Source organism: Pelodiscus sinensis, chromosome 15, assembly GCF_049634645.1.
Source record: "Pelodiscus sinensis isolate JC-2024 chromosome 15, ASM4963464v1, whole genome shotgun sequence".
Classification (NCBI taxonomy): Eukaryota; Metazoa; Chordata; order Testudines; family Trionychidae; genus Pelodiscus; species Pelodiscus sinensis.
This window is the reverse complement of record NC_134725.1, coordinates 13,701,213-13,724,302: the sequence shown is the minus strand read 5'-3', so window position 1 is coordinate 13,724,302 and position 23,090 is coordinate 13,701,213. Positions and strand designations below refer to the sequence as shown.

General features: G+C 47.6%; 1 protein-coding gene across 2 annotated transcripts in view; it reads right to left on the bottom strand.

Annotated features, from left to right (window-relative positions):
• Positions 1 to 22,860, bottom strand: part of RBM19 (RNA binding motif protein 19) — a 157,277-nt gene extending 134,417 nt beyond the window's left edge. For both annotated transcript variants that reach the window (XM_075898196.1, XM_075898197.1), the window contains exons 1-15: positions 22,699 to 22,860; positions 20,324 to 20,506; positions 17,125 to 17,256; positions 16,866 to 16,904; positions 15,626 to 15,848; positions 12,324 to 12,613; positions 9,089 to 9,169; positions 8,719 to 8,797; positions 8,031 to 8,102; positions 7,377 to 7,577; positions 6,571 to 6,701; positions 5,607 to 5,728; positions 4,440 to 4,536; positions 1,526 to 1,636; positions 311 to 511 (exon numbers count right to left, since the gene is read on the bottom strand). In XM_075898196.1, coding sequence (XP_075754311.1) covers positions 311 to 511; positions 1,526 to 1,636; positions 4,440 to 4,536; positions 5,607 to 5,728; positions 6,571 to 6,701; positions 7,377 to 7,577; positions 8,031 to 8,102; positions 8,719 to 8,797; positions 9,089 to 9,169; positions 12,324 to 12,613; positions 15,626 to 15,848; positions 16,866 to 16,904; positions 17,125 to 17,256; positions 20,324 to 20,506; positions 22,699 to 22,734 — 1,998 coding nt within the window. In that variant the 5' untranslated portion in view covers positions 22,735 to 22,860. The remainder of the gene's footprint in view (positions 1 to 310; positions 512 to 1,525; positions 1,637 to 4,439; positions 4,537 to 5,606; positions 5,729 to 6,570; positions 6,702 to 7,376; positions 7,578 to 8,030; positions 8,103 to 8,718; positions 8,798 to 9,088; positions 9,170 to 12,323; positions 12,614 to 15,625; positions 15,849 to 16,865; positions 16,905 to 17,124; positions 17,257 to 20,323; positions 20,507 to 22,698) is intronic.
• Between the last annotated feature and the right edge of the window lie 230 nt (positions 22,861 to 23,090).

Below are 23,090 nucleotides of genomic sequence, written 5' to 3'. Positions count from 1 at the left end.
AGCTGTGAATTGCAAACAGCAGCAACTTTTGCTTGCAAGGTGAGGGCTTTTATTCTCCTTAAGGTGCCTTGAGCTTCTCCTCTCTTCCAGAAATTGCTTAATTCAGGGGCTGAACAAAATAAGAACTTGTATCCATTCCTAATGATTACATCTAAGACTAACATATTGACACCTGATAAAATTATTCCTACCGGGCTTCTCAAAGTGCTGACGCCAGAACAGAGAAGACGACTGGATTTGCACTAGTCTGGATTGCCTACCCAGTATGAAGTCCACATTAAATGACACACGGTGCTGTCACCATGATTACCTTGGAGTAGGCCAGCTTGGTGAAGGCTCGCTTGGCCTCTGTAGGCTCCAAGAATTCCACAATGGCTGTGATCCCTCCTTCCGGAAGCAGAACCCGCCCCAGGCTGCCATATGGACCAAAGACTTCCTCCAGTTCCATCACTTTAGTGCCAGCAGGAAGGTTCTTCACTAGGATCACAGTTTTACTCCGCTCTGCAGCAGCCTGTCAAGGGTGAGGGGGAAAAAAAAAAATGACACCACACCAATATAGAGGGGAATTCTTACCAAACATCTGAGACTTTGGGACTAAATGCTACTCTGCTCCAATTCATATACCTTATAGACACACTGAAAACCCACAGAGAACTGTGCAAAAGGCTCCTGCTGCCTTTTGAAATGCAGGTCCAACAGACTCAATCACGAATCACTCACGGGGCAGGGCCCAGGTGGATCTACTACACATTTAGGATTCCATCCTACAGTCTCAGCAACTGACTTCAATGAGCGCTGAGGGGATCTGGATCAAGCCCTCACTTTAGAGAGACTTAGGTGGAAAGAAGAAAGCACATAACCCTAAAGTGACTTAAACTTTTACACATGGACATTAACGGCTAGAAAGAGAAGGATAACTCTTAATAAGCTTTGTTTGTTCACGTGGTCCTGCACTAGTCCTCAACTAGCAAACCCTATATGCAGAGCAGTGCTGATGAGGTCTATGATCAGGGATGTTTAGTATGCAAAGATGCCATGCAGATTATTCTCGCCTAGCACCAATTTCAGACATGTCTGTTTTTACTCCACTGAAAACTGGACCAAAAAGTTAAATAAAAATCAACATTTGTGCATCTAGACATGGCAGTTTAAAGATTAAGCATCAGGAAATAATGATATGTGTGACAGAAGTGAAAGCTGCCTCAATTTTCATGAGTACTGCTACCATGCGATCAAGAGATGAACAGCAAAATTTCCCAAATCTCTTAGCACCCAGTTTACACATTAATCTGGCGGCAGATTGCTAATTTATACAACAGCCTCTTGTCTGTTGACCATCCAAATTTTTATAGAGGAGTGTCCCACTCTTAAATAAAAAGCACCCTTCACCATTATCCTGCAAAACTCTTTCCTGAACATTCTACCCCCTCACATTTGCAGTGAATACAATGAGGTGAGAAGGAATAAAGCCCTCTGCTGCTGCAGCTGTAGGTGTATGCTGAGCAGGGCTACTGAAGTGCTTCACCTGACTGAAGGAATCCAGACTGACTCCATTGTCCATCAGGAACTGGCGGACGTCCTGGACTAGTTGGGTTTCTCCCAGCGCTACTCTCACAGCCACGCTGTCTTTGCCTTCCTGCAAATGAGAGCAACACTGGTTAGATCCACACTGACAAGATCTGGAGCATAGACTATGCTGGTAACAATAGGCCTAAACCAGAGAGATGCTGAGCACCTGCAACACCCTCACTCCTCAGACTCTGGTCTACTGGGAGCTTTGCTTACAGACATAAGGTGAAATCTCAGCTCTGTTGGAGACAGGTTTACCTGTAGGCCATAAGCATTTAGGTCCAAATTCCTGCGGTTATGCAGCTCCCATGGGAATTCCACCCTCAGTTCAAGGGTATGATTAAATCCTCAGCTAGTCGAAATAAAAGTGCTACATGTGACAGTGAAATGTGAAAGTTAAATGCAGGGTAGTTTCAGGACCACAGCTATTTCAATTGGTGTCTGTTTGGCCTCTTCTGTGTAGATATGAGCACACAACTGCAGTAATTGTGAAGCAAATTAGGCACACACTATATAATCAGTGTTATTAATGACCAGATGTAGGAGCATTTTTTCCACCCAAAAGGAAAAACAAACAAATCACATGACAAAACGTGATGATAATGAAGAACCAGTCATCGTCCTTTCACTTTCCGATGCCTTCAGAGCACTGGAAATAGCTTTGCATGGTTTGAAGAACAGGTGTTGCAGTACACCATACTGCAACTTACGTCCTGTTTGAATTGTAGCTTTGAGATCTTCCATTTTATGAACTCATAAACCCTCAATTAGTTCATCAAATAGAAATTCTACTGTTCTCGGGCACTCTGAAACCTAACAAGACCAAAGAGCAGAGTTAACACCCAACTACAGTGATGTGAGCAAGCTGCACCTTCAAATATAAGTGCCATTCTGCCTAAAGCAACATTAATCCAATCACATCCAACAGACTCTCCTCACACAAGAGCTCAGAGCTATGCATGTATTAAATACAGGCAGTCCCCGGGTTACGTACAAGATAGGGACTGTAGGTTTGTTCTTAAGTTGAATCTGTATGTAAGTCGGAACTGGTGTTCAGACTCAGCCGCTGCTGAAACTGATCAGTTTCAACAGCGGCTGAATCTGGATGCCAGTTCTGACTTACATACAGATTCAACTTAAGAACCCCAGGCGTCCCCAAGTCAGCTGCTGCTGAAACTGATCAGCGGCTGATTCCAGGAAGCCGGGGGCAGAGCAACTCTGCCTCGGGCTTACTGTAGTCAGCCGCTGGTCAGTTTCAGCAGCAGCTGACTTGGGGACGCCTGGGGTAAAGCAGCTGGGGTGCTGCTGGGTTGCTCCAGTAGCGCGGCTCCTTGGCACTACTGCAGCAAACCAGCAGCACCCCAGCTGCTCTGCCCCAGGCGTCCTGATTCAGCCGCTGCTGAAACTGACCAGCAGCGGCTGAATCAGGACGCCTGCGGCAGAGCAGCTGGGGTGCTGCCAGGTTGGTCCAGTAGTGCCGAGGAGTGGCGCTGCGGGACCAACCCAGCAGCAGCGCCCCAGCTGCTCTACCCCAGGCGTCATGGGCAGAAAAGCCTGGTCTGCTGTGGGGGAGGGGGCACTGGCTGCGCCCCCCCCCCCCCCCCCCAGCAGACCAGGGAGACACGGAGCAAAGCCACAGAGGACGCCCGCAGCAGGACAGTCCAGGCGCGCCGCGGCTGTCCCGCTGCGGGCGTCCTCCGAGGCTTTGCTTCCCGTCTCCCTGGTCTGACCAGCAGACAAAGGAGACGGGGAGCAGCTTTTCTCGCCCCGGAGAACGCGGGCGGCGGGACCGCGGCTCATCTAGGCGTCCCACCGCTCCCGTCCCCCGGGGCGAGAAAAGCCCTGTTCGTAACTGCGGATCCAACGTAAGTCAGATCCGCGTAACTCAGGGACTGCCTGTAAAGCAGCCAGATTCTGCAAAATACAAGACATGTGGCTTGGATAAGATAAATACAGAGGAGCAGACCCAGACCAGCCACTAGTGCTTGGTACCACAGCTCCATAGTAATGAGATGGAGAAGTCACAGGCACGTGACTTCAGTGGGCTATAATATAATGTGGATCTTCCAAGGTGAAAGGATAGTCCATGTGAATACTGAGCTCCATTTGTGCAGGCAGAGCCAGAGATAATTCTTTGTAAAATGTTCCTGCTCTTTTTAAAATTTGAGACACCCACTATAAGATCCAAACTCCTCTCCAACATGTTCCCATTTAGCCAAGAGAGGATAGAAACTACACGCCATGGGTTTGAGAGAAAGGACTCATGCTTCCAAAAGCTGAGACAGACCCACCTAGCTCAAGTTTGCCTGTTACCCCCTGTTCACTGCTGGGAAATACCTAGTGTGCTGCTATAGCTTTCCACTTAACACTCTTAATGGGATTTTCAATAGCACTCAGCTTCCCTAGAACCCCAATTATAAAACTCCCATTGAGTTCATTGGGAGTAGGGTTAGGCCAATATTGAAAATTCTGAAAATGGGACTCCAGAGAACAGAACAGAACATCAGGAACAGATAAGTAACAAGAAGCACCCTGAACGGCCCATGTGCCTGTATATGTCTTCCATTTCATTTTGTACTTTGTACGTAAGCCCGCATTAAGATGAACATCCAGATACCGCCCAGTGGGCAGCAGCACTTGGGTTCACACTGTGAAGGGTCTATTCAGCCAGAAAGGCTAACAGTCTAGATAAATGTCGAGATGCAGCAAGAGCCATATCACGGATAGGTGTTTTAAGGAAAACACAGTGCATGGTACCAAGAGCTAAATCCCTTGGAAGACAGACACCCAAAGCACCAGCCTTTAAACTGCAGGCTACATGCTTCCATCCATGGACTGAAATGATGATCACCAGCTAGAATCCAACTCACGTGATCAAGCACTTGACTCTTGGTAGCATTGTACTTCTGTGCAATTGCATCTGCCACAGCGTTTGTCCCCATGAAGAGTGCATTCCAGTTGTGTGAGCTAAAGGGGAAGAAAGAGAAAATAAGCCTAAATTGTAGAACATTCACATCTTCCAACTGACATGAGCCTCAGCGTGACACAAAAAAGACACACAAAGTGGGCCACCAGGATAACAAACTGAATAGGAGGTGGCATATGGCTAAAACATGCAAGAGTGGGGGGGAAAAAGGGAGCAAGTTGGTTGTAAGTAGGGATGTTAACAAATGTGGGGATTTTGTAAATGTGTAACTACTCAATTTTTTAACACTTACACATGACAGGTGGGAGTCGGTGCTGATGGGGAGCCCTCTCTAAGCACTGGGTCCTGCCTTCGCTACCTCTACTGTTGCCAGCAGCTCCTGCCTGCTCCTCCTCGCATTGCTGCTTCTGAGGGAGGCAACAGGAGAGAGGCAGGCAGGCAGCTCCGTAGGAGCCAGCTCCTGCTTGAACCCTGTACACGTGGAGAGCCGGCTTGAAAGCCAGCTTCCTGGGTGTACTGGCTCCTGCCTGCCCTCCCATCCTCTACAATGCTGAGTTTATGTGGTAGGCAGCGGGGGAAGAGGGGAAGCAACTGCATAGGCACAGTCTCCCATCTTCATCCCACCTTGCTGCCTCTGATACAGAGGCATTTAAGGGAGGCGGGGTGGTGCAGGTAATCGTTAAGATTAACTGATGAGCCCAGGCTTATCAGTTAATTATGTAACCGGGTACAGGCTAACATCCCTAGTTGTAAGCAGTGTGGGAGAAAATGGAAAGGCTGTATTTCAGTAAAATAGGACATTCTTCACTTCTCAGTTACAAAGCTATGGCTGGGCTCTGTTCAACCTGCCACTACTGGGGTTAGGAAACTAGATTAGAAGGACTGATCCAGTACAGCAACTCAGATAAGTCAAAAAAGAATCCACTTGCTCTCGACGAGCGAAGATGCAAGGATACTAGAGCCAAGGAAAGGGCAACGTAACAGAAATTCCTTTAATACACACCCTTGGAGGAGCCACACACATTTCAATTCTAGTTCTAAGGGGGAATTCTGCAGTTAGTGGCATACTAAAACAAAAGGATACAGCTGAGCGAAACTACTCCCTCTGTACCTGGCACTGTTTGCTTTGTCTTTAGACTCTTTCTGCTTTTTGTAGGAAGAGGATCCTGCAGCATCTAGGTTCTCCCTTTCTTCCTTCTTTATGGTGGAGGGTAACACATGCAGCATCCTACCCTAGGAGACAGACACATAAGACATAGCGCCACTGGACCCACATTCATAGTCTTGCTGCGTCAAGGTAAGATGAGCTACAGAGTGTCAGTGCAGGGTTTTATGCAACTTCCTTTCATAATGACCTTCCCAACTAGAGTGCAAGGTCCTCCCCTTTCTTCCCTGCTGCTAAAGATTGGCACCAATGCAATCCCCAGAGCAGCCCAATGCAGAGTTTGAAAGACCACTGAATGCCAAATTCACCCCCTCTGGTAACAGCATATGACTTCTGCATAGCACTGAATTAGCAGCAGCCTGGGGTTTTCTGAACCCACTAATCCATGTAAACTGGAACTGCTCCACCGCATTAGAGGCCTTCTCCTCTTCAGAGCACTCTATTCCTCAATGCCAGAGGACACAGTGGCATCACCATAAGCATCTGACCTTCTGGCATATGATGGGGTGTACTAACCCCACAGTGGCCAGGGAGGGGTTAACCAGGCCTACTGGGCTGAGAAGGCCCCTCTGCTGCAGACCTGCCGGGCATGCTCCAGCTGCAGGGCCAGTATAAAGGCCAGAGGAGCAGCTCAGTTGGGGCTGATCACGGGGGGGGGGAGAGGGGGGAGGAGGAGAAGACAACACCACAGACTTGGCCACTGGGCCGCACTACCCCACTGACTGGGATGTAGTGGACTAGACCCCGAGCCATAATGCCCAGCCTACAGGGGCTTTCACCAGGGCTAGACTATGGCATGAGCCACCATGCTCAGTTCCCAGAGCGGGGACAGGCTACTCTCGCTGTGATATGGCAATAATCCTTATGACCAAACATCCACCCAGATCTCCAAGTTAGTTTGTTACCGTACCTGGAATACCTGCCCATCCACTCCTGCAAAGGCCTTCACTGCATGCTCAGGAATCATGTAGGTGATAAAGGCAAATCCCTTGGGTTTCTTGGTCAGATTGTCAACGGGCAAGTGGATCTCGGACAGGGGGCCTGCAAAAGAAAAATGATTTAAATAAGATATGCCCCCTTTTCAGACAATGCGGAGCAGGACTGAGTGACTGTGTCTTTTGTAGGAACCCAGCTGATGGAACGAAACCATGAAAGTTGCTGAACTTAGCACCTGTGCGCATTTAGACAATCTGGGACTGCTCAAGGGTCGACTGCATGGAAAATGGAAACTTTTATTTCTGGGTTGGTACAGGCCAGCAGTAATACCCACTTTCCCCACACCCCTACTAGCAATGTGCCTCAACTCCCCGGGCATCTAGACATGAGCAATGATGCATTGCACAGACTACACACATTACAGGTCAGTCAGAACTATCTGGGGCCAGAAGGGGATGCAGCTCACCACCCAATCTTCTCTGTCCCAACAGCACACACTGGCACTCCATAACTCCCCTATTCCACCCTGCACTAAGAGGACATGTCCTGGAAGTGAAAGGGAATTCAGCCTACATAAATCAAGATTTAGTTTTAAAATGGTGTTCACCCCTGTGGTATCTTGGCAACTGCAGGTTGAGTGCCACAGCCTTGTCAAGTTCATGGAGTCTTCTACTCCTTCAACTTTCTTGCTATCCAAGTGAGCATTTAGAGCCTGGCAAGATGATCAGCCCACAGATTGTTAGGGAGAAGTAAGAAGCTGAGTGGAGCTCCATTCCCTACCATATTTGGAAAATATTTGCTCCAACTCCTCCTCCGTGCTAGTATAAGGGAGATTCCGTACAAAGAGTCTCCCTGACTCAGACAGGTCCTCCTCTTCCTCATCATCCTTCTTCCTCCTTTGCCAGGGCTGGTCTTCACCCTTTCGGGTGAGTTTCATCTTCAGCATACTCTCCTCTTGGAAAACTTCGATGTAGCGCCCACCTGCCACACACAACACAGAAGGGAACCTTACATTTCAGGCACACCCAAAGACCTCAGCCAGACTTGAGCCAAGATAATTAAAATATATGGTCCTCTCTAAAGATGATGGGCCAAATTTATTGCTGGTGTAAGCTGGACAAACTCTGCTGACTTCCCATGGAAGCCCTCTAGCCCATCCCATCTCTGTGAGAACAATGTTAATGGTTGGAGGGGAAGACACATAGTGCTCACTGAAACAAGAGCAACACAAGTAGCTAGACACCACCTAATCTTTTCCACACACAATCAGGACATTGCATGCCTGTTCTTACAAACCCTCCATTCCTGCCAGAGCAAAAATCAAGAGATGGACCAGAATCCTCTTGAAATGTGAGAAGCAAACAGGACCCACAGCAGAAAATCCCTATACCCACAGACCAGAGTCAGTGACAAGTGCCTACAGGCTGCTCTTACCCATGTATTCCTTGTTTCGTTTCAAGGCTTTCTGTACTTCTTCCTCACTGTTGAAGTCAACAAAGACATAGCCTGGAAAGAAATCAGGTTCAATTGAGCACATCATGAGCTATGTGGATGTGTGTGCACACACACACACACACTAACTAGACAGTTAAGCAACAAGTTAAAGATTTTTTTTCTGTATTAGATTTCCATAATATATGTGTATCTGCCACCATATTTATTCTGGAGTAAACTATATCAGATTTGAGATAGAATGGATCTTTCACTGAAGAGAAAATATTTTTCTAAGACTTCTGTTTGTGCTTGCATGTGCACATAAATAGTCTAAAACTGATCTGGCAGTTAGACCCCCATGCACTGTGTACATTTTTACATGCTTCAAACTCAAAGGGATAGAAGATGCACTCCTCCCCCCCCAAAAATTATGAAAACAAAACAATGTACAGTGGAAATAAACTGCCTGCCCTATGCACCATTTTTATGGTGTGGCTCCTCAAAGTCCATTCTAAGGTACAAAGACTGGAGTAAGTCACGGGAACGGGATGTGTGAGAACTGGAGCATACTGTCGTGATTTGGAACCACAGGCTTAAGAAATAGCAAAGGCCAACATGGGAAATAGCATTCCTAATGTCATCTCTGCTGTGCAGCACCCACAATGCACAATCCCTCTACAGCTGGTACCTGTCTTATTCCCATGAATATTTCTTGCTATCCTGATTGCCACCGGCTTCAAGGGCAAGAGGAATTCTCGAACATTTTTCTGGAAATAGAAGAGAATAAAACAATTTCAGCAAGTTGGGCAGATTTCTGGAGTGCCCTTTGGTAAATTTTAGGAATGCTGCCTAGACACTTTGGGACTCTTGACATTATGAATGTTCCACTCTCAAAACTCACCCACTAACCTGAAGATACCTAGTAACGCCTGAACAGTATATGCTGGCTACTGAATTGTAGATGTTGGCAATCCAAGGACTATCATTCTGTTCCTGTTACAAATACCATTTAAGCCATAAATGAGGGAGTGGTAAGGCCATGGTGGCAGAGCACTTACCTCGGTGACATTGAAAGGAGCCCCTCGTAGCTTTACTGTGTACGGCGTGGTAGCTATACTGGAACTGACTTCATTCTTCAGCTGGAGAGAAGGAAAAGTGAGATAACATTTCAAAACTCATCCTTGGCAAGAGGTTTAATCCAGAACAGTATCTGGAACAAGAGTCAACTTTGGTCAGCAGCACAGTGTGAGAGAGGCGGAGTACAGGATAGATGGAGGCCTGATGCCACGGAGCTAGTCTTCCCCAGAAAGCAAGAGGATGTAGAAAGGACAGAGCAACAGATGATGCATTCCTACCACTTGCATACAGAGTCAGACTTGGATAGGAGAGAGAGAGGGAGAGTACATTATCCATTCCAGGTGGAGTGGAGGGGTCAGAGAGGCACTAAGATTCTATGATGATAGGCACATATAGAATATGACAGACAGACAAGATAACACTTCTACTCCTGGACAGCAATCAGGGAATCCTAGAAGCTTCCAGATGGGAGGGCAGAGATTCACAGAAATGGGTTACCCCTGGATCGCCAACCCAGTCATATCAGCTTTCGACAAGTAGATGTAGTTAGCTAGCAGGTAGCTAGCAACTATGTTTTTCAAGACATGCCTTACCGAGAGCCACAAGCTTTCAGCCCTCTGCAGGCCTAAACAATCCCACACATACACAGCATCTGCCCTAGTTTGGCCTGAGCCCTCAGTTAACTAAGGCAAAAACCTCACAGGATACGGTCAATGGGCTGAGCCTGCATGCATGTAACCAGTTCCCACATTAAGGGAAAAATCACAGATGCCTCAGTTTTCACAAAGTAGACAGTGATTCTAAGTGGTCAACCTGGGACATCTAAAATGACTTAATTTCAAAAGGCAACAAGTACCCATCCTCTGAACTGCAGGCTCTTCAAAATCTCTAGTCGTTTTTCTAAATTTTGGCTAGCATGTCTAGTCAGTTACAGTACAACCTGTATGAGACTAAAACACAGGATCAATCACCACTAAGGGCAGTAATCCTGTACAAATGCCCTTTAGAAGTGTAGTGCCCTGGGCTATCCTGAGACTAACAAAGAATAGTAGACATGGGTAAGCGGTAAAAGCCAATTATATCCCCAAAAACTTCAGAGTAGCTAAGGAGGTAAAAATAAGGAAACTTACCATTATTTTCTCTGTCAAATTGAATCTGCTTTCACATTTCTCCATGAGCTGCCCTCAAACTTGACCACAAGAAGGGACTAATTTTAAGATAACATAGAAACCTGCCCCTTTGGAACAAAACACTAATGGGGAGACAGACAAAACCCCATCTATATGACCCCATGTTTGTGCTACCAAAGCACCTAATATTACTTCCAGGGTAGGTGACTATTAGCCCTATTGCACTGTGAAGAAACTGAGGCACGGACACACTAAGTGTCTAGCTCAAGATCACTCAGTAAGCCTGGGGCAGAGAAGTTGACTGAAACCAAAATACAAACCATGCACTGTCTCATATCCAGGTTTGCCGAAAATTAGGCACAGGACCAAAACTTCATATCTGTGTCTCTACAGCCTGAATGACTGCTACTACAGTGCTTGCCTTTATGAGATGGCTCAGATTAATGGGAACCTGCCTCCCTTCTCCCTGTGAAGTCCCATTCACCCGTTTCCTGGCAGAACCCCACTTGCACAGGAGGCCTGTGGCAAGAGGACAACCAACCCCACGTCTCTCAAGTCCTAGATCTAATCACTGTGTCATCCTTCCTCTCTCAAAACAGACTCCATTTAGCACAGGTGCTAATGACACTAATCAAGTGGGCTGGACGTGTCCCATTCTTAGCTTTTATTGCCATTGACATGTTAAATATAGGGAAGACTGGTTTTATAATGGTCCACCCCATTAATGTCTTTGTTAAACTCCACAGAAGCTGTGTCAAATTTAGAGTGAAGGTCAATTCTGCATTTTCTCTCTGTAGTTTGATTGTAAGATTCCCTTGTATAAGAATGGCAACTTTTATATCCATAGAGTGCCCAAGTCATTCTTCTGCAAAGGAATTTCACAAGCCAACCACAGAAAGAGAATGCAGAATTGACCTTCATATGCAAATCTGACAATTTCTCTGGGGCTTAACAAAAGACATTAACTAGAGAGCCTATTATAAAACCAGTCTTCCTTACATTTAACACAACACTAACATCAAGTTAAGTATGGGACACCTCCAGCCCACTTAATTAGCCTCCTTAGTACATGAACTAGTATTGACAGGTACATTTTTTTCCCTCAGGAAAGCTCATGATACCATACATGTTTTGTTAGTCTATAAAGTGCTACCACACTATTTGTTGTTTATGTTTTTTTTCTTCTTCTGTTATAAATCTGATAGCCACCCTTTTATCTCTACTCAAACTCATCTGAAGAAGCAGGGTTTACCCGTGAAAGTTCATAAACAATATATATTTTTGTTAGCCTCTAAGGCAGGCATGTCCAAAGTCCGGCCCGCGGGCCAATTGCGGCCCGTGTTCTGGTTTAATACGGCCCCCCAGGTAATTTGGCAATATCTATCTTTTATGGCCCCCCAACGAATCCATATGTATTGAGATGAATACATTGTAAAATCTCAGTTAAAGTCAGTTGGTCTAAATCAGTTATAAATATATTTGGACACAACATGTATACTTGGTGTTATGTTCCTGTTCATATTTTTTGAACTTAAAAGTTGACAGACAACCTTTATTACCAATAATATGTAATGTACTTTACAATGTTCCTGACATATATTTCAGCTTCCTGGATTTTTTTTTTTCCATCTGGCCTTCAGATATGAAAGGCAGAGTGATTTAACACCTGTTTAGATGGGTCATCCATGTGACGAAATGAAAAGTATGCCGTTTGCAATAAACTTTGCATAAAATAGTAATTTGAATTTAATTTTAATGGTTCAAAGAATGTCAGGCAAAATGGTCGGCCCTCACGCATGTTCACTTCATCAAATCTGGCCCTCTTTGAAAAAAGTTTGGACACCCCTGCTCTAAGGTATCACAGGACTACTCATTGTTTTTAAAGTTATAGACTAACATGGCTACCCCTCTAATACTTTTTACTCCATTTAGGGCAGATACAGGGATAATTCATTGCAAAGCCTTTAGATGTGAAAACTGCTCCAACAGGAATGAAGATGGATCAACCCAAATTGCCAAGTTCAAATCCAGAGCCAAACTGCAGGAGAGAACTGGCACCCAGGTTACAATTCAGGCCCATCTATACCTCCAATTTCTCTCCTTTTTTCTTCTTCTTCTCCTCCACCACAGTCCCCTGCTCTTTGCTATGTCCTTCCAGCTTTGCCTCTGTTTCCATCTGAGCACTGATGACTTTCATGCTGCCAGGTTCTCTCTCGACCTCGCTTCCCCCCTCACACTGTTCACTATCAGGCTGGTCCTCCTCACTCTCCTCCTCTGATGAGGAAGATGAGGAATTTTTCACCACTTTAGATTTCAGGTAATCCATATCGGAGAGCTCTTTCCTGGCAGCTGCCTTTTCCCTGGGGCTCTTCTTCACTGTCAGAGAGGAGAGAAAGCATTAGACATATGCATGCACACAAACCTCCCTTTTCCCAGGAGGACAAACAGCCTAGAGCAGCACAAACCCCAAGAGCTGCTGTGGACTCTTTGTCCAGCTGGGCTCCTGCAAGAACAGCCACCCTATATACACAGGCAGCACCAAAGGAGGCTCAGGTTCAACATCCCAGAATCAATCCCCTTTCCTCCTCTTGGGTCAGGTGATCAAATCCAGCCATGGCTGGTAAGAATGAGAAGCAATTACTATCCAATGGGCTACTGGCTAGATGTCTGGCAAGACAGATCCCATCAAAAGTCACCAGTACCTTTTGCATTACACTGTCAGACAGACCAAGGATTAAACAGGCCAGAGTCTGAACTCGTCCCTCTTACCACTGAGGTTATTTGTACAAATCATTGGCAGAGGTAGCCTGAGAAAGAAGCTTGCTCTGTTCAAGTCCATGCTACAGAGATCAACAGAAAGCTTTGGCTTTCCAGGCTGTCGGTCTTTCTCTAGTACTAAACACTCTATTTGAAAAGCTGGATAAGGAAGATACAAGCACATGGAAAAACACACTACCCTGGAGGTCCGCACTTTGCATGTTAATGTGTTCTTACTAGTTATCCATATCATAGCAGCACTAAAAGCCCTGAAGTGCATAATACACGCTTAAACAGTCTCTGTACCCCAAAAACTCCCAAGGTGGGAGAGATACAAAGGTGAAGCACAGAAAGATCCAAGATAACAGTAATACAAGTGTAGTGGCTTTGCACAGGCTAACCATAGGCATAACTTATAAAGGAGCTGACTTTGGGATCTGGTTTGTGAACGGAGATCAATAGGCAGATGAGTATCAGTAGTCTCTGCTGAAACCTGAAGCACTGCAGGTGGCCAGGAAGTACATGAACTTATTCATCAATTCACTGAAGAACTACATATCTCCTCAGTATCCCCATCTGTAAAATGGGGATAACAATGTCAGTCTACTTGTAAAGCTCTTTGAGATCTACTGATGAAAAGTGCTAGATAAGAGCAGGGAACTATTATTCTTGTCCTTGCTTGATATTTCAAAACTTAACTGCTTTTGAGTTTGCCAAGATTCAAAGAGAAATCTTTTAAAAATAGAAGGGACACACACATTTGTAAAAACGTGCATAAGAGCAATAGGAATGGTCAGACTCATTACACCAAGGGTCCCTCTAGCCAAGGAAGCCTAGGATGCTGGCTGGAAGAAGGATGCCAGCTTCTTCTGAGGGAACAAAGAACTGGGAAATCCAATCTCTGTTAACAAGTTAGAGGCTTAGGGACACCCTGGGAATTGGACTGCTTGCCTGTGCATTCTGGCTAATAGCCCTTGATGGACCTCCATGAACTTTTTTTACTGTTTTTTAAAACGCAGTTCTAATTTTGACCTTCACAGCATCTCTAGTAATGAGTTTCACAGGTTGACTGTGTTTCCTTCTGTTTTGAACTCCCTGCGTATTGAGTGATCCCTGGTTCTTCTGTGATGTGAAGAGGTAAATAACTCTTCCTTATTCAATTTCTCCACCTCATTTATCATTTTAGAGATCTCTATCATATCCCTCCTTAAATGAGTCCAATCACTCAGTTTTGTGGGATCCCTCTGTAACTATTCCTCGTCAGCTTTGCCCTCGTCTATTTTGAGTAATTTTATATTATCTACAAACTGAGCCATCTCACTCTTTAACCTTTTTTCCAGATTATCTGTGAGTATGTTCAATAGCAGTGGTCACAGTACAGATCCTTGGGGGACCCTGCAGTTACCTCTCTCCACAGTAAAAATTGAACATTTACTCCAATCTTTTCTTTCCTGTCTTTTAACCAGTTTAAGGATCCATGAGAGTACCTTTCCTCTTAGCCCATGTCTGTTTATTTTGCTGAAGAGCCTTTGGTGCAGGATCTTGTCAAAGGTTTTCTGAAAGTTCAAGTATACTTTATCCATTGCATTACCTTGTCTGTCTGTGTGCTCTTAAATAATTCTAATAGATTTGTAAAGGGAAATCATGCCTCACCAAAACCACACTGGTTCTTCAACACAGCTGTGTGCCCCATCTACATGCCTTATCTTTTTTTTTTTTTTTTACCATAGCTTCAACCAGTTTACCAACCTAAAACCTAAAGTTGCACAGACTGCTTTTTTTAAAAATAGGTGTTACATTAGCTATCCTTCAGTCCTCTGGTACAGAAACTAGTAATTCTGAACCTTCATATCTGCGCTTCTTTAGAACCCCTGGGTGAATACCACCTAGTCCCGATAACTAATCATTGTTTATCAGTTTGTTCCAAAACCTGTTCTTCTGACTCCTCAATCTGTGATAGATACTTCAATGTCACCGAAAGTGAGTCAGCTCAATTATGTGATTTACAGGAGCACCTACAGGCTCTAACCAAAATTATAGCCATCTTGTCCTAAGTACTGCACAATCCCTGACCCAAAGAGCTTGCAATTTAAATAAACAACATGGATAACAGAAAGGGGAACTGAGGCACAAAGCAGGGAAGTGACTTGTCTGAGGATACCCTGAAGCTCAGTGGCAGAGCCAGATATTTCCCAGTCCAGTGCCTTATCTAAACTTTCTGAAAAGCCTTTGGGCCTAAAACAAAGCAAGAAAAATTTCACTCCTTTAGAAAGACTTATGGAGGGTTATTTAAAGGGCTGAGGACAGAATGGCTGCAGCATCCCATGTAGATAGGGAATGGAAGAGACTCACTTGGGCAGATGAACCAGCAAGTCTGCAGTTCAGACTCCTTAGGCTCCCTGGAGAGGGACTAGGGACCAAACATTGATAAAATATGCTGAAACCATAGCTACTGTGAAGTTTGCATCACATTTTGGGGATATCTGGTGATATGCTGAACTATCACAATTCCCACCAACTCCACAGGATCTGACAGCATGCAACATTTTCCTGGAGCTGCTTGGCATTCCACAGGATCAGGGCCCGCATCGGTATCCCAGTTAAAGATGAACAGAACAAAGAGATATTTACTTTTAGTGTTTGTTGTTTTTTGCTCCTCATGTTGCTCTCCCCTGCTCTTCTCCTCTTCGCTGAGCTCCTCTGACTCATCCGAGTCAAAGTTTAGGTAATCATCCACTGGCTTTGACTTCCCTGTCTTGGGCTGTTCTGCCAATGTGTCATTAGCCCAAGTGGCCACCTGTGTCCGTTTTTGGTGAACTACCAAAAATTCTTTGAATGCCTCGTCTCCTTCCAGCTGTTGGGAAAAAACAACACACATGAATAGTGAAGACAGACACAGGGACAAGAAGCCCTGTTTAGATCAGGAGCCCTGTGTAATTCCTGGCAACTAAGATCTCACGGGAGTCTGCTTTTCACCTGCCGGGGCTGATTTCCCTTCAGTGAAATGCAGACAGATATGCTCCATTTATTAATTTACAGTGTTATAGGATACATCAGAGCACCACGGTTAAACCACCTGTCTCATCTGAATCAACAACTCTGGAAGCGGCACTCCCTCTCAGACCAGATGCTACCTGTAATGCTACTAATGAAACACTGAGGCTGTGTCTACACTGGCATGAATTTCCGGAACTGCTTAAAACGGAATACTATTCCGTTTTCAGTTTTTCCGGAAAAGGAGCGCCTACATTGGCAGGCTGCTTTTCCGGAAAAGCGTCTGTGGCCAATGTAGACACGCTTTTCCGGAAAAGAGCCCCGATCGCCATTTTCGCGATCGGGGCTTTTTTCCGGAAAAGACTATTGGGCTGTCTACACTGGCCCTTTTCCGGAACAGTGTTCCGGAATAAGGACTTATGCCCGAGCGGGAGCAGAATAGTTTTTCCGGAATAGCAGCTGATTTTGTACAGTAGAGCGTCGTTGCTTTTCCGGAAATTCAAGGGCCAGTGTAGACAGCTCGCAGCTTATTCCGGAAAAGCGGCTGATTTTCCAGAATAAGTGGCCCAGTGTAGACACAGCCTGAGTGTGGAGAGAAATTCAGAGACAGCAAGTAAAATTGTTAATGATTTAATATGTATTTTTCACTTCTACGAAGCACCTGTAACCTGAGATTGTCAAAGAACTTAAAGCAGCAAGACAACTACAAAGTTCACTATTTTATGATGAGAAAACAGACACAGAAAGATTCAGTGACTTGCTCAAGCTGGGATGAGAACAGAATAGATACAGAGTTCTCAGCAATTTCTATCCTAGGTTTTCTGTATCAAACCTTTTTACTCAAATGGACAAGTCTCACAAACTACTCTCAACTCACCTCTTTTAAGCTTCCTGTTGTACTTTTCTTCTTTTTTTCCTGAAACAACAACACACACTTTTCAGAATGGCATATCTACAAGATAGTCATGATTCTCATTACACAGGCTGGAAAGAAGGCAGAAAGATCAAAAGTGAATGGTAAACCAAGAATGAGACATGGAATCCTGAATTTCAGGCCACTGCTGCAGCCACCTCCCCCACCCCCTCACAAAGCTACTGATGTACATGTCACACCTGAGAAAGTGAGTGTGACTTACTTTCTTTCTGTTTGTGGGAACTGGACTTGTTTTGGAATTGTTGGTAGGCTTATCCGGTGCAGAAGGATTCTGGGAGTGTTTGCTCCAAGCTCTGGGTTTCAATGGGTCACCAAATGATTTACAGAACTCTACCTGAAAAGAGCCAAAAACAAGGAGCCCCTTTTTAACAAGTCCCATTTTTTATAGTACATGTAAAGCAGAAAGACGCAGACATTACTGCAGTAAGGACCCATTGAGAACTACCTGTTTATAGCTCTTCAGTGGAAGGAACTCATAATTACATTAATTATTTTGGGACATATTCAGACAAACTGTTTTGTTCTCTACAGTCTTCTAGCGCATTGTCTCCACAGAACAAGAGAAAATGTAAACAACTTTAATGGAATACAGTACACACAATTTCAGGGCTTGCTAGATACAGTATCCAGAGATCTAAGACTTTAAATCAGCCTAGCACTGGACCAGCACTGCTAGAGCAACAGATGGCCAACTAACTCAACTAATTCAATTGCTATTGAATATCTGAATCAGACTGCTCCACTTACCATCAACTTGGCTTCCTTTGCTTGAAGATCAAATGATGTGAACCCTACTCTACCTCTGCAGTGGCTCCCTAAACAGAAGAATTAGTATAGTCCAGAGGTGGGTAAGAGGTGGCTAGTGGGCCACATTTGGCCCACCAAGACACCTGGCCAGCACCCTTACTAGAGCAGTTGCAGCCATTTTAAACAGCAGGCTGCTAATGGCTTTGCAGTCTGAGCAGGGAGGAAAAAGCTTCCCGCAGAGCTGCTGGCTGGGAGCTGCCTAGATAAGCACCTCCCAGCCAGAGCCTGGCTCTGGCATCCCACCCCTTCTTTCCCCCTCAACTACCTGCCCTGGTCACCACTCAAACCTTCTGTATCCCCTCTCCCCATCTCCTCCAGGTCACAATCCGTCCCAGACCCTGCACCCCCTCTTACATCCCTTCCCCAGACCAGAATCCTTTCCTGCACACATACCCTCCCTGACCCTGCAACCCATTCCCCTGTCCCAGGTCATCACCCAAACCCTCTGCTTCCTGTTTCTCCTTTCTCCCAGATCACAACTCCCTCCCAAAACCCTGCACCCCTCTTATACCCTTCCCCCAGGCCAGAATCCTCTCATGCACCAGATCATAACCCCCTACCCAAACTCCTTCTCAGAGCCACACACACCCTCCTGAATCTAAGTCCTCTATCCCAAACTCCCCTTTACACCCCACCCTCCGTCCCAGACCCCACGATCCCTAGACAGAAGTGTGGTCCTTGACCACTTACCAAAATCTTGAGAGTGGCCTCCCATTAAAAATTATAGCCCATCCCTGATATAGTCCCACTAAATGCATGGAAACAGGATGCTCAAAGAATACCAGGTTGGTCGTGTTGCAATACCCACTATGCAGATCCTCCTGTTCCCATCCGCTGTATGGAGCCTGAGAACATACACCAGATACTGGGCCCAAGTATCCAACAGCTTCACAACTGCTCTGTGGCTTGCAAAGGCAAAGAAAAGGGAGGATTTTATCTACTACATTTTGCCCTGCACCTGGCCTGCTTATTCAGGCTGGACAGAAGGAAAAGGACTCTTTCCTTAGTGTGTAGTTTCCACAGTACTCCTAGCCCTTGCCAGTGTGGATTAAGAGTCTGGGAATCAAAGCTGGCTGCACAAAGTGCAGCAGGGATGATTACTGACTGGGATCTCAGTTCCCTCTACAGTGCACGCCTGCATAGCGAACACAAAGAATTCTAATCCTGCCCACCCCCTCAGCAGAGCCGCATAGCAGCGCTCACCTTCCTTGAGGTAAACTTCTGCTGGCAGTATACTTGGTGGGAGTGGAGGGCCAGGGCCATGTAGTGGCTTCTGAGCTGCTCCTGGGGCGGGGCTGTATGTCGGGTGGCTGCCCTGTGTGCCGGGGCTGGAACCAGTGCTGTGATGCTGTTTTTAGTACCACAGCCCCAGGAGCAGCTGCACTGCAGCCCTAGCTCCAGCCCTGACACATAGCACAGCCTCTTACCATGTGGCTCCGTCTTGGGAGCAGATGGGGCCAGGACCATGTGGCAGCTGCCAGAATTGGGGCCAGGGCAATAGTGCAGTTGCTCCTGGGGCAGGGGCCATGGTGCTATTTTTAGTACTGTGCTCCCAGTTCCAGTCCTAGGAGCAGCCAGGCAGTCACCATGTGGCCCCTAGCCCTAGCTTCAGCCCTTCCCCAAGGCTGGAGGTGTGGCCAGGGCCACATTGTGGTTTGCCCAGCTGTTCCCAGAGTGGGCCATATGGGAACCCAGCTGGCAGGGCTAGAGACAGGCCATAATTCAGCTGCTCCTGGGCTCAGAACCAGGGCTGGAGCCAGGCTACGCTGCGGCTGCTCCTGGGGCCAGAAGCCCCCTTGCATGCCTGTTCCCCTTCTTCCTCCCTCACACTGCCCTCTGGCTCTCAGAGCCTCCTGCTCCTTTCAGCCCCCTGCTGGCTTCCCCCCACCCCAGGTCCCTCATGTGTCACTGCACCATCACCAGCTCTCCACTCTCTGCAAACCCTGAGCACTGGCAGCAGCTTCCCTCTGCCCTAGGCAGGGATTCACAGCCAGCCCTGCAGGTAGCAGCCTGTGACAGCCCCTGCCCTGAACACAGGCCGCCCGCGAAGCAGGCTCATCTTTTCCTCACTAGATAGGAGGGTGCTGCCTGGGAGCAAGGTTCTGGATCCTAGCGGGGACAGGGCTGGGGTCTCTGCACTAGAAGAGTCTCTCAGGGATCAGTGCCACAGTGGAACACATCTGAAAACACGCACATGACCTCAGTATTGGTGCACAAAACAACACTTCGTTCTGCTCATGGATGGAAAATTTTAGAGGGAACACTGACTGGAATGCCTGATAATCAGTCCACAAACAAGGCTCCACTACTTCAGTATTATCAATTGGGTTTAGTGAAGCTCCTCTCTTCCTCTGAGTAAAATACTATCAAAGTCACAAATTTTTCTCAGAGGAGCAAACATTTTATTTTAAAAACAATAAGCAGTCTTGTGGAACATCAGGAACTAACAAATTGAGCTTTTAAAACCCACTTAATCAGATGAGCATCATACTATATAGTTTTGTTAATTTGTAAGATACCACAGAACTACTTTTTTTTAAAATTACAAACAAACATGGCTACCCCTGAGACATTTTATTTTAAAGTCAACTCACCGTGATTCTGGCCATGTCTATAAAACTCTTGTTGAAATGATTCATTGCTGTTTTGGCTTCATCTTCAGACTTAAAGCCAATGAAACCAAACTTGCGGAACTTGCCATCCTTGGTGAATTTCAAGCTGCAATCAGTTAGCGTGCCAAAGGCTGCAAATAGTTTCCGGAATCGATCTTCCTTCATCTGCAAAAAAGAGAAGGGGCATCAGGGTAAAAGATCTTTTACAGTCTAATCTTTGGAACGAAAAAAGTCACAGTGAAAGTAGACTAAGGGTACGTCTAGACTACATGCCTCTGTCGCCAGAGGCATGTAGATTAGGCTACCCGACATAGTAAAATGAAGCGGCGATTTAAATAATCGCCGCTTCATTTAAATTTACATGACTGCCGCGCTGAGCCGACAAACAGCTGATCAGCTGTTTGTCGGCTCAGCGCGATAGTCTGGACGCTCCCTTGCCGACATCAAAGGTATTTGTCGACCACCCAGGTAAACCTCCTGGGATGAGGATTACCTGGGTGGTCGACAAATACCTTTGATGTCGGCAGGGGAGCATCCAGACTATCGCGCTGAGCCGACAAACAGCTGATCAGCTGTTTGTCGGCTCAGCGCGGCAGTCATGTAAATTTAAATGAAGCGGCGATTATTTAAATCGCCGCTTCATTTTACTATGTCGGGTAGCCTAATCTACATGCCTCTGGCGACAGAGGCATGTAGTCTAGACGTACCCTAAGACTTCACCTTTAGGATGCTTCATAAACTTAGAATACCACTGCTATAGCTCTCAGAACCTGGACTTCAATATTAAAGCTATGCTGAAAATAGTCAAAATCTCTCTCAATATGCTAGCCAGTCCAGTTGTCTCTATATCCATCTCTGTCAGACTGAAAGATCTTCAGATCTAGCACTCTGTACTTGGTGCCTTATAAAGCACAAGTATGTCATTGACCTGGAACATACTGCAACCCCCACATGACATCCACAACTCAACTTCAGAACTGGGCTCCTCTTTGGACAGGGTAAGGATCCTAGCATTATAGGCAGTGAAAGAAGACCCTCACGCCTAAAAGGCGGCGCAATCCTCAACTTGTGCCCCCACTTTTGCAAATGAGGCACTGCTCCTAGCTATCATCCCTCCAGCCCTATTCCCAAATAACTCACTTTACGCCTCACCCAAAATCCTTCCAACTCTTCTCCAGTACGGAATATCCACCCGCTCAACTCTCCCGCACAGGCTCACCTCCCACCTTCCCACCACGGCCTTCCCTCTTTCCTTGTCAATAGCAAGCCCCCCCGCCCCAGTTCACCTCCATTCCCATCCCCGCCCCAAGCTGGACCCTTCCATGTGGCCCTCAGGGCTGCAGTTTATCCTCTTCCGCGCACAGCACGACCAGCGCTGCCCATTTCCCCTCCAATTTACCTCCCCCTAGAGCTAGAGCATCTTCCCCCCCCCCGAGATTAATCCCTGCCCCCCCCGGGCTATGCCCATCCCTCCTCGCTCCCAATCCACCCCCCCCCGCCGAGATTTATCCCTGCCCCCCCCCGGGCTATGCCCATCCCTCCCTTGCTCCCAATCCACCCCCCCCCCAGATTAATCCCTGCCCCCCCGGGCTATGCCCATCCCCCCTTGCTCCCAATCCACCCCCCCCCCCGAGATTTATCCCTGCCCCCCCCCGGGCTATGCCCATCCCCCCCTTGCTCCCAATCCACCCCCCCCCGAGATTAATCCCTGCCCCCCCCGGGCTATGCCCATCCCCCCTTGCTCCCAATCCACCCCCCCCGAGATTTATCCCTGCCCCCCCCGGGCTATGCCCATCCCCCCCTTGCTCCCAATCCACCCCCCCCCCGAGATTTATCCCTGCCCCCCCCGGGCTATGCCCATCCCCCCTCGCTCCCAATCCACCCCCCCCCGAGATTTATCCCTGCCCCCCCGGGCTATGCCCATCCCCCCTCGCTCCCAATCCACCCCCCGCCGAGATTTATCCCTGCCCCCCCCGGGCTATGCCCATCCCCCCTCGCTCCCAATCCACCCCCCCCCCGAGATTTATCCCTGCCCCCCCGGGCTATGCCCATCCCCCCTCGCTCCCAATCCACCCCCCGCCTAGATTTATCCCTGCCCCCCCGGGCTATGCCCATCCCCCCCTTGCTCCCAATCCACCCCCCCCGAGATTTATCCCTGCCCCCCCGGGCTATGCCCATCCCCCCTCGCTCCCAATCCACCCCCCCCCGAGATTTATCCCTGCCCCCCCGGGCTATGCCCATCCCCCCCTTGCTCCCAATCCACCCCCCCCGAGATTTATCCCTGCCCCCCCGGGCTATGCCCATCCCCCCTCGCTCCCAATCCACGCTCCCGTCCCGGGCAGCCGCTCAGGACTCACCCCGCTGGGCAGGTTTTTCACGATGAGACGCGACATGGCAGGGAGGGGCCGGCCCGACCCGGCCCACGGAGGAAGCCCCACGCGCGCTCACGACCGCTCACTCACGCCTCCCCGCCGCCATCTTGGCCGCTGCGAGCCACGTGACCCCGCCGCCACGCCAGCGCGCACGTGCGAGCAAGCCTGTCCGTCCCCCCCCCCCCCTCCGTCTTCCGAGTTTGTTCTGCGCCTGCGCGGAGCGGCTCCGGGCGGCTGCCGGGCTCAGGCGCGGTCGGCAGGGGGCGCTGGCAGAGCGGGCGGGAGGCCAATGGCTTGAAGCTGGGGGAGGGGGGGAGAGTTCACCTGTCTGTGCGCAGAGAACACCGGACCCCGCGCCAGGACAGCGGCCAGCGGGA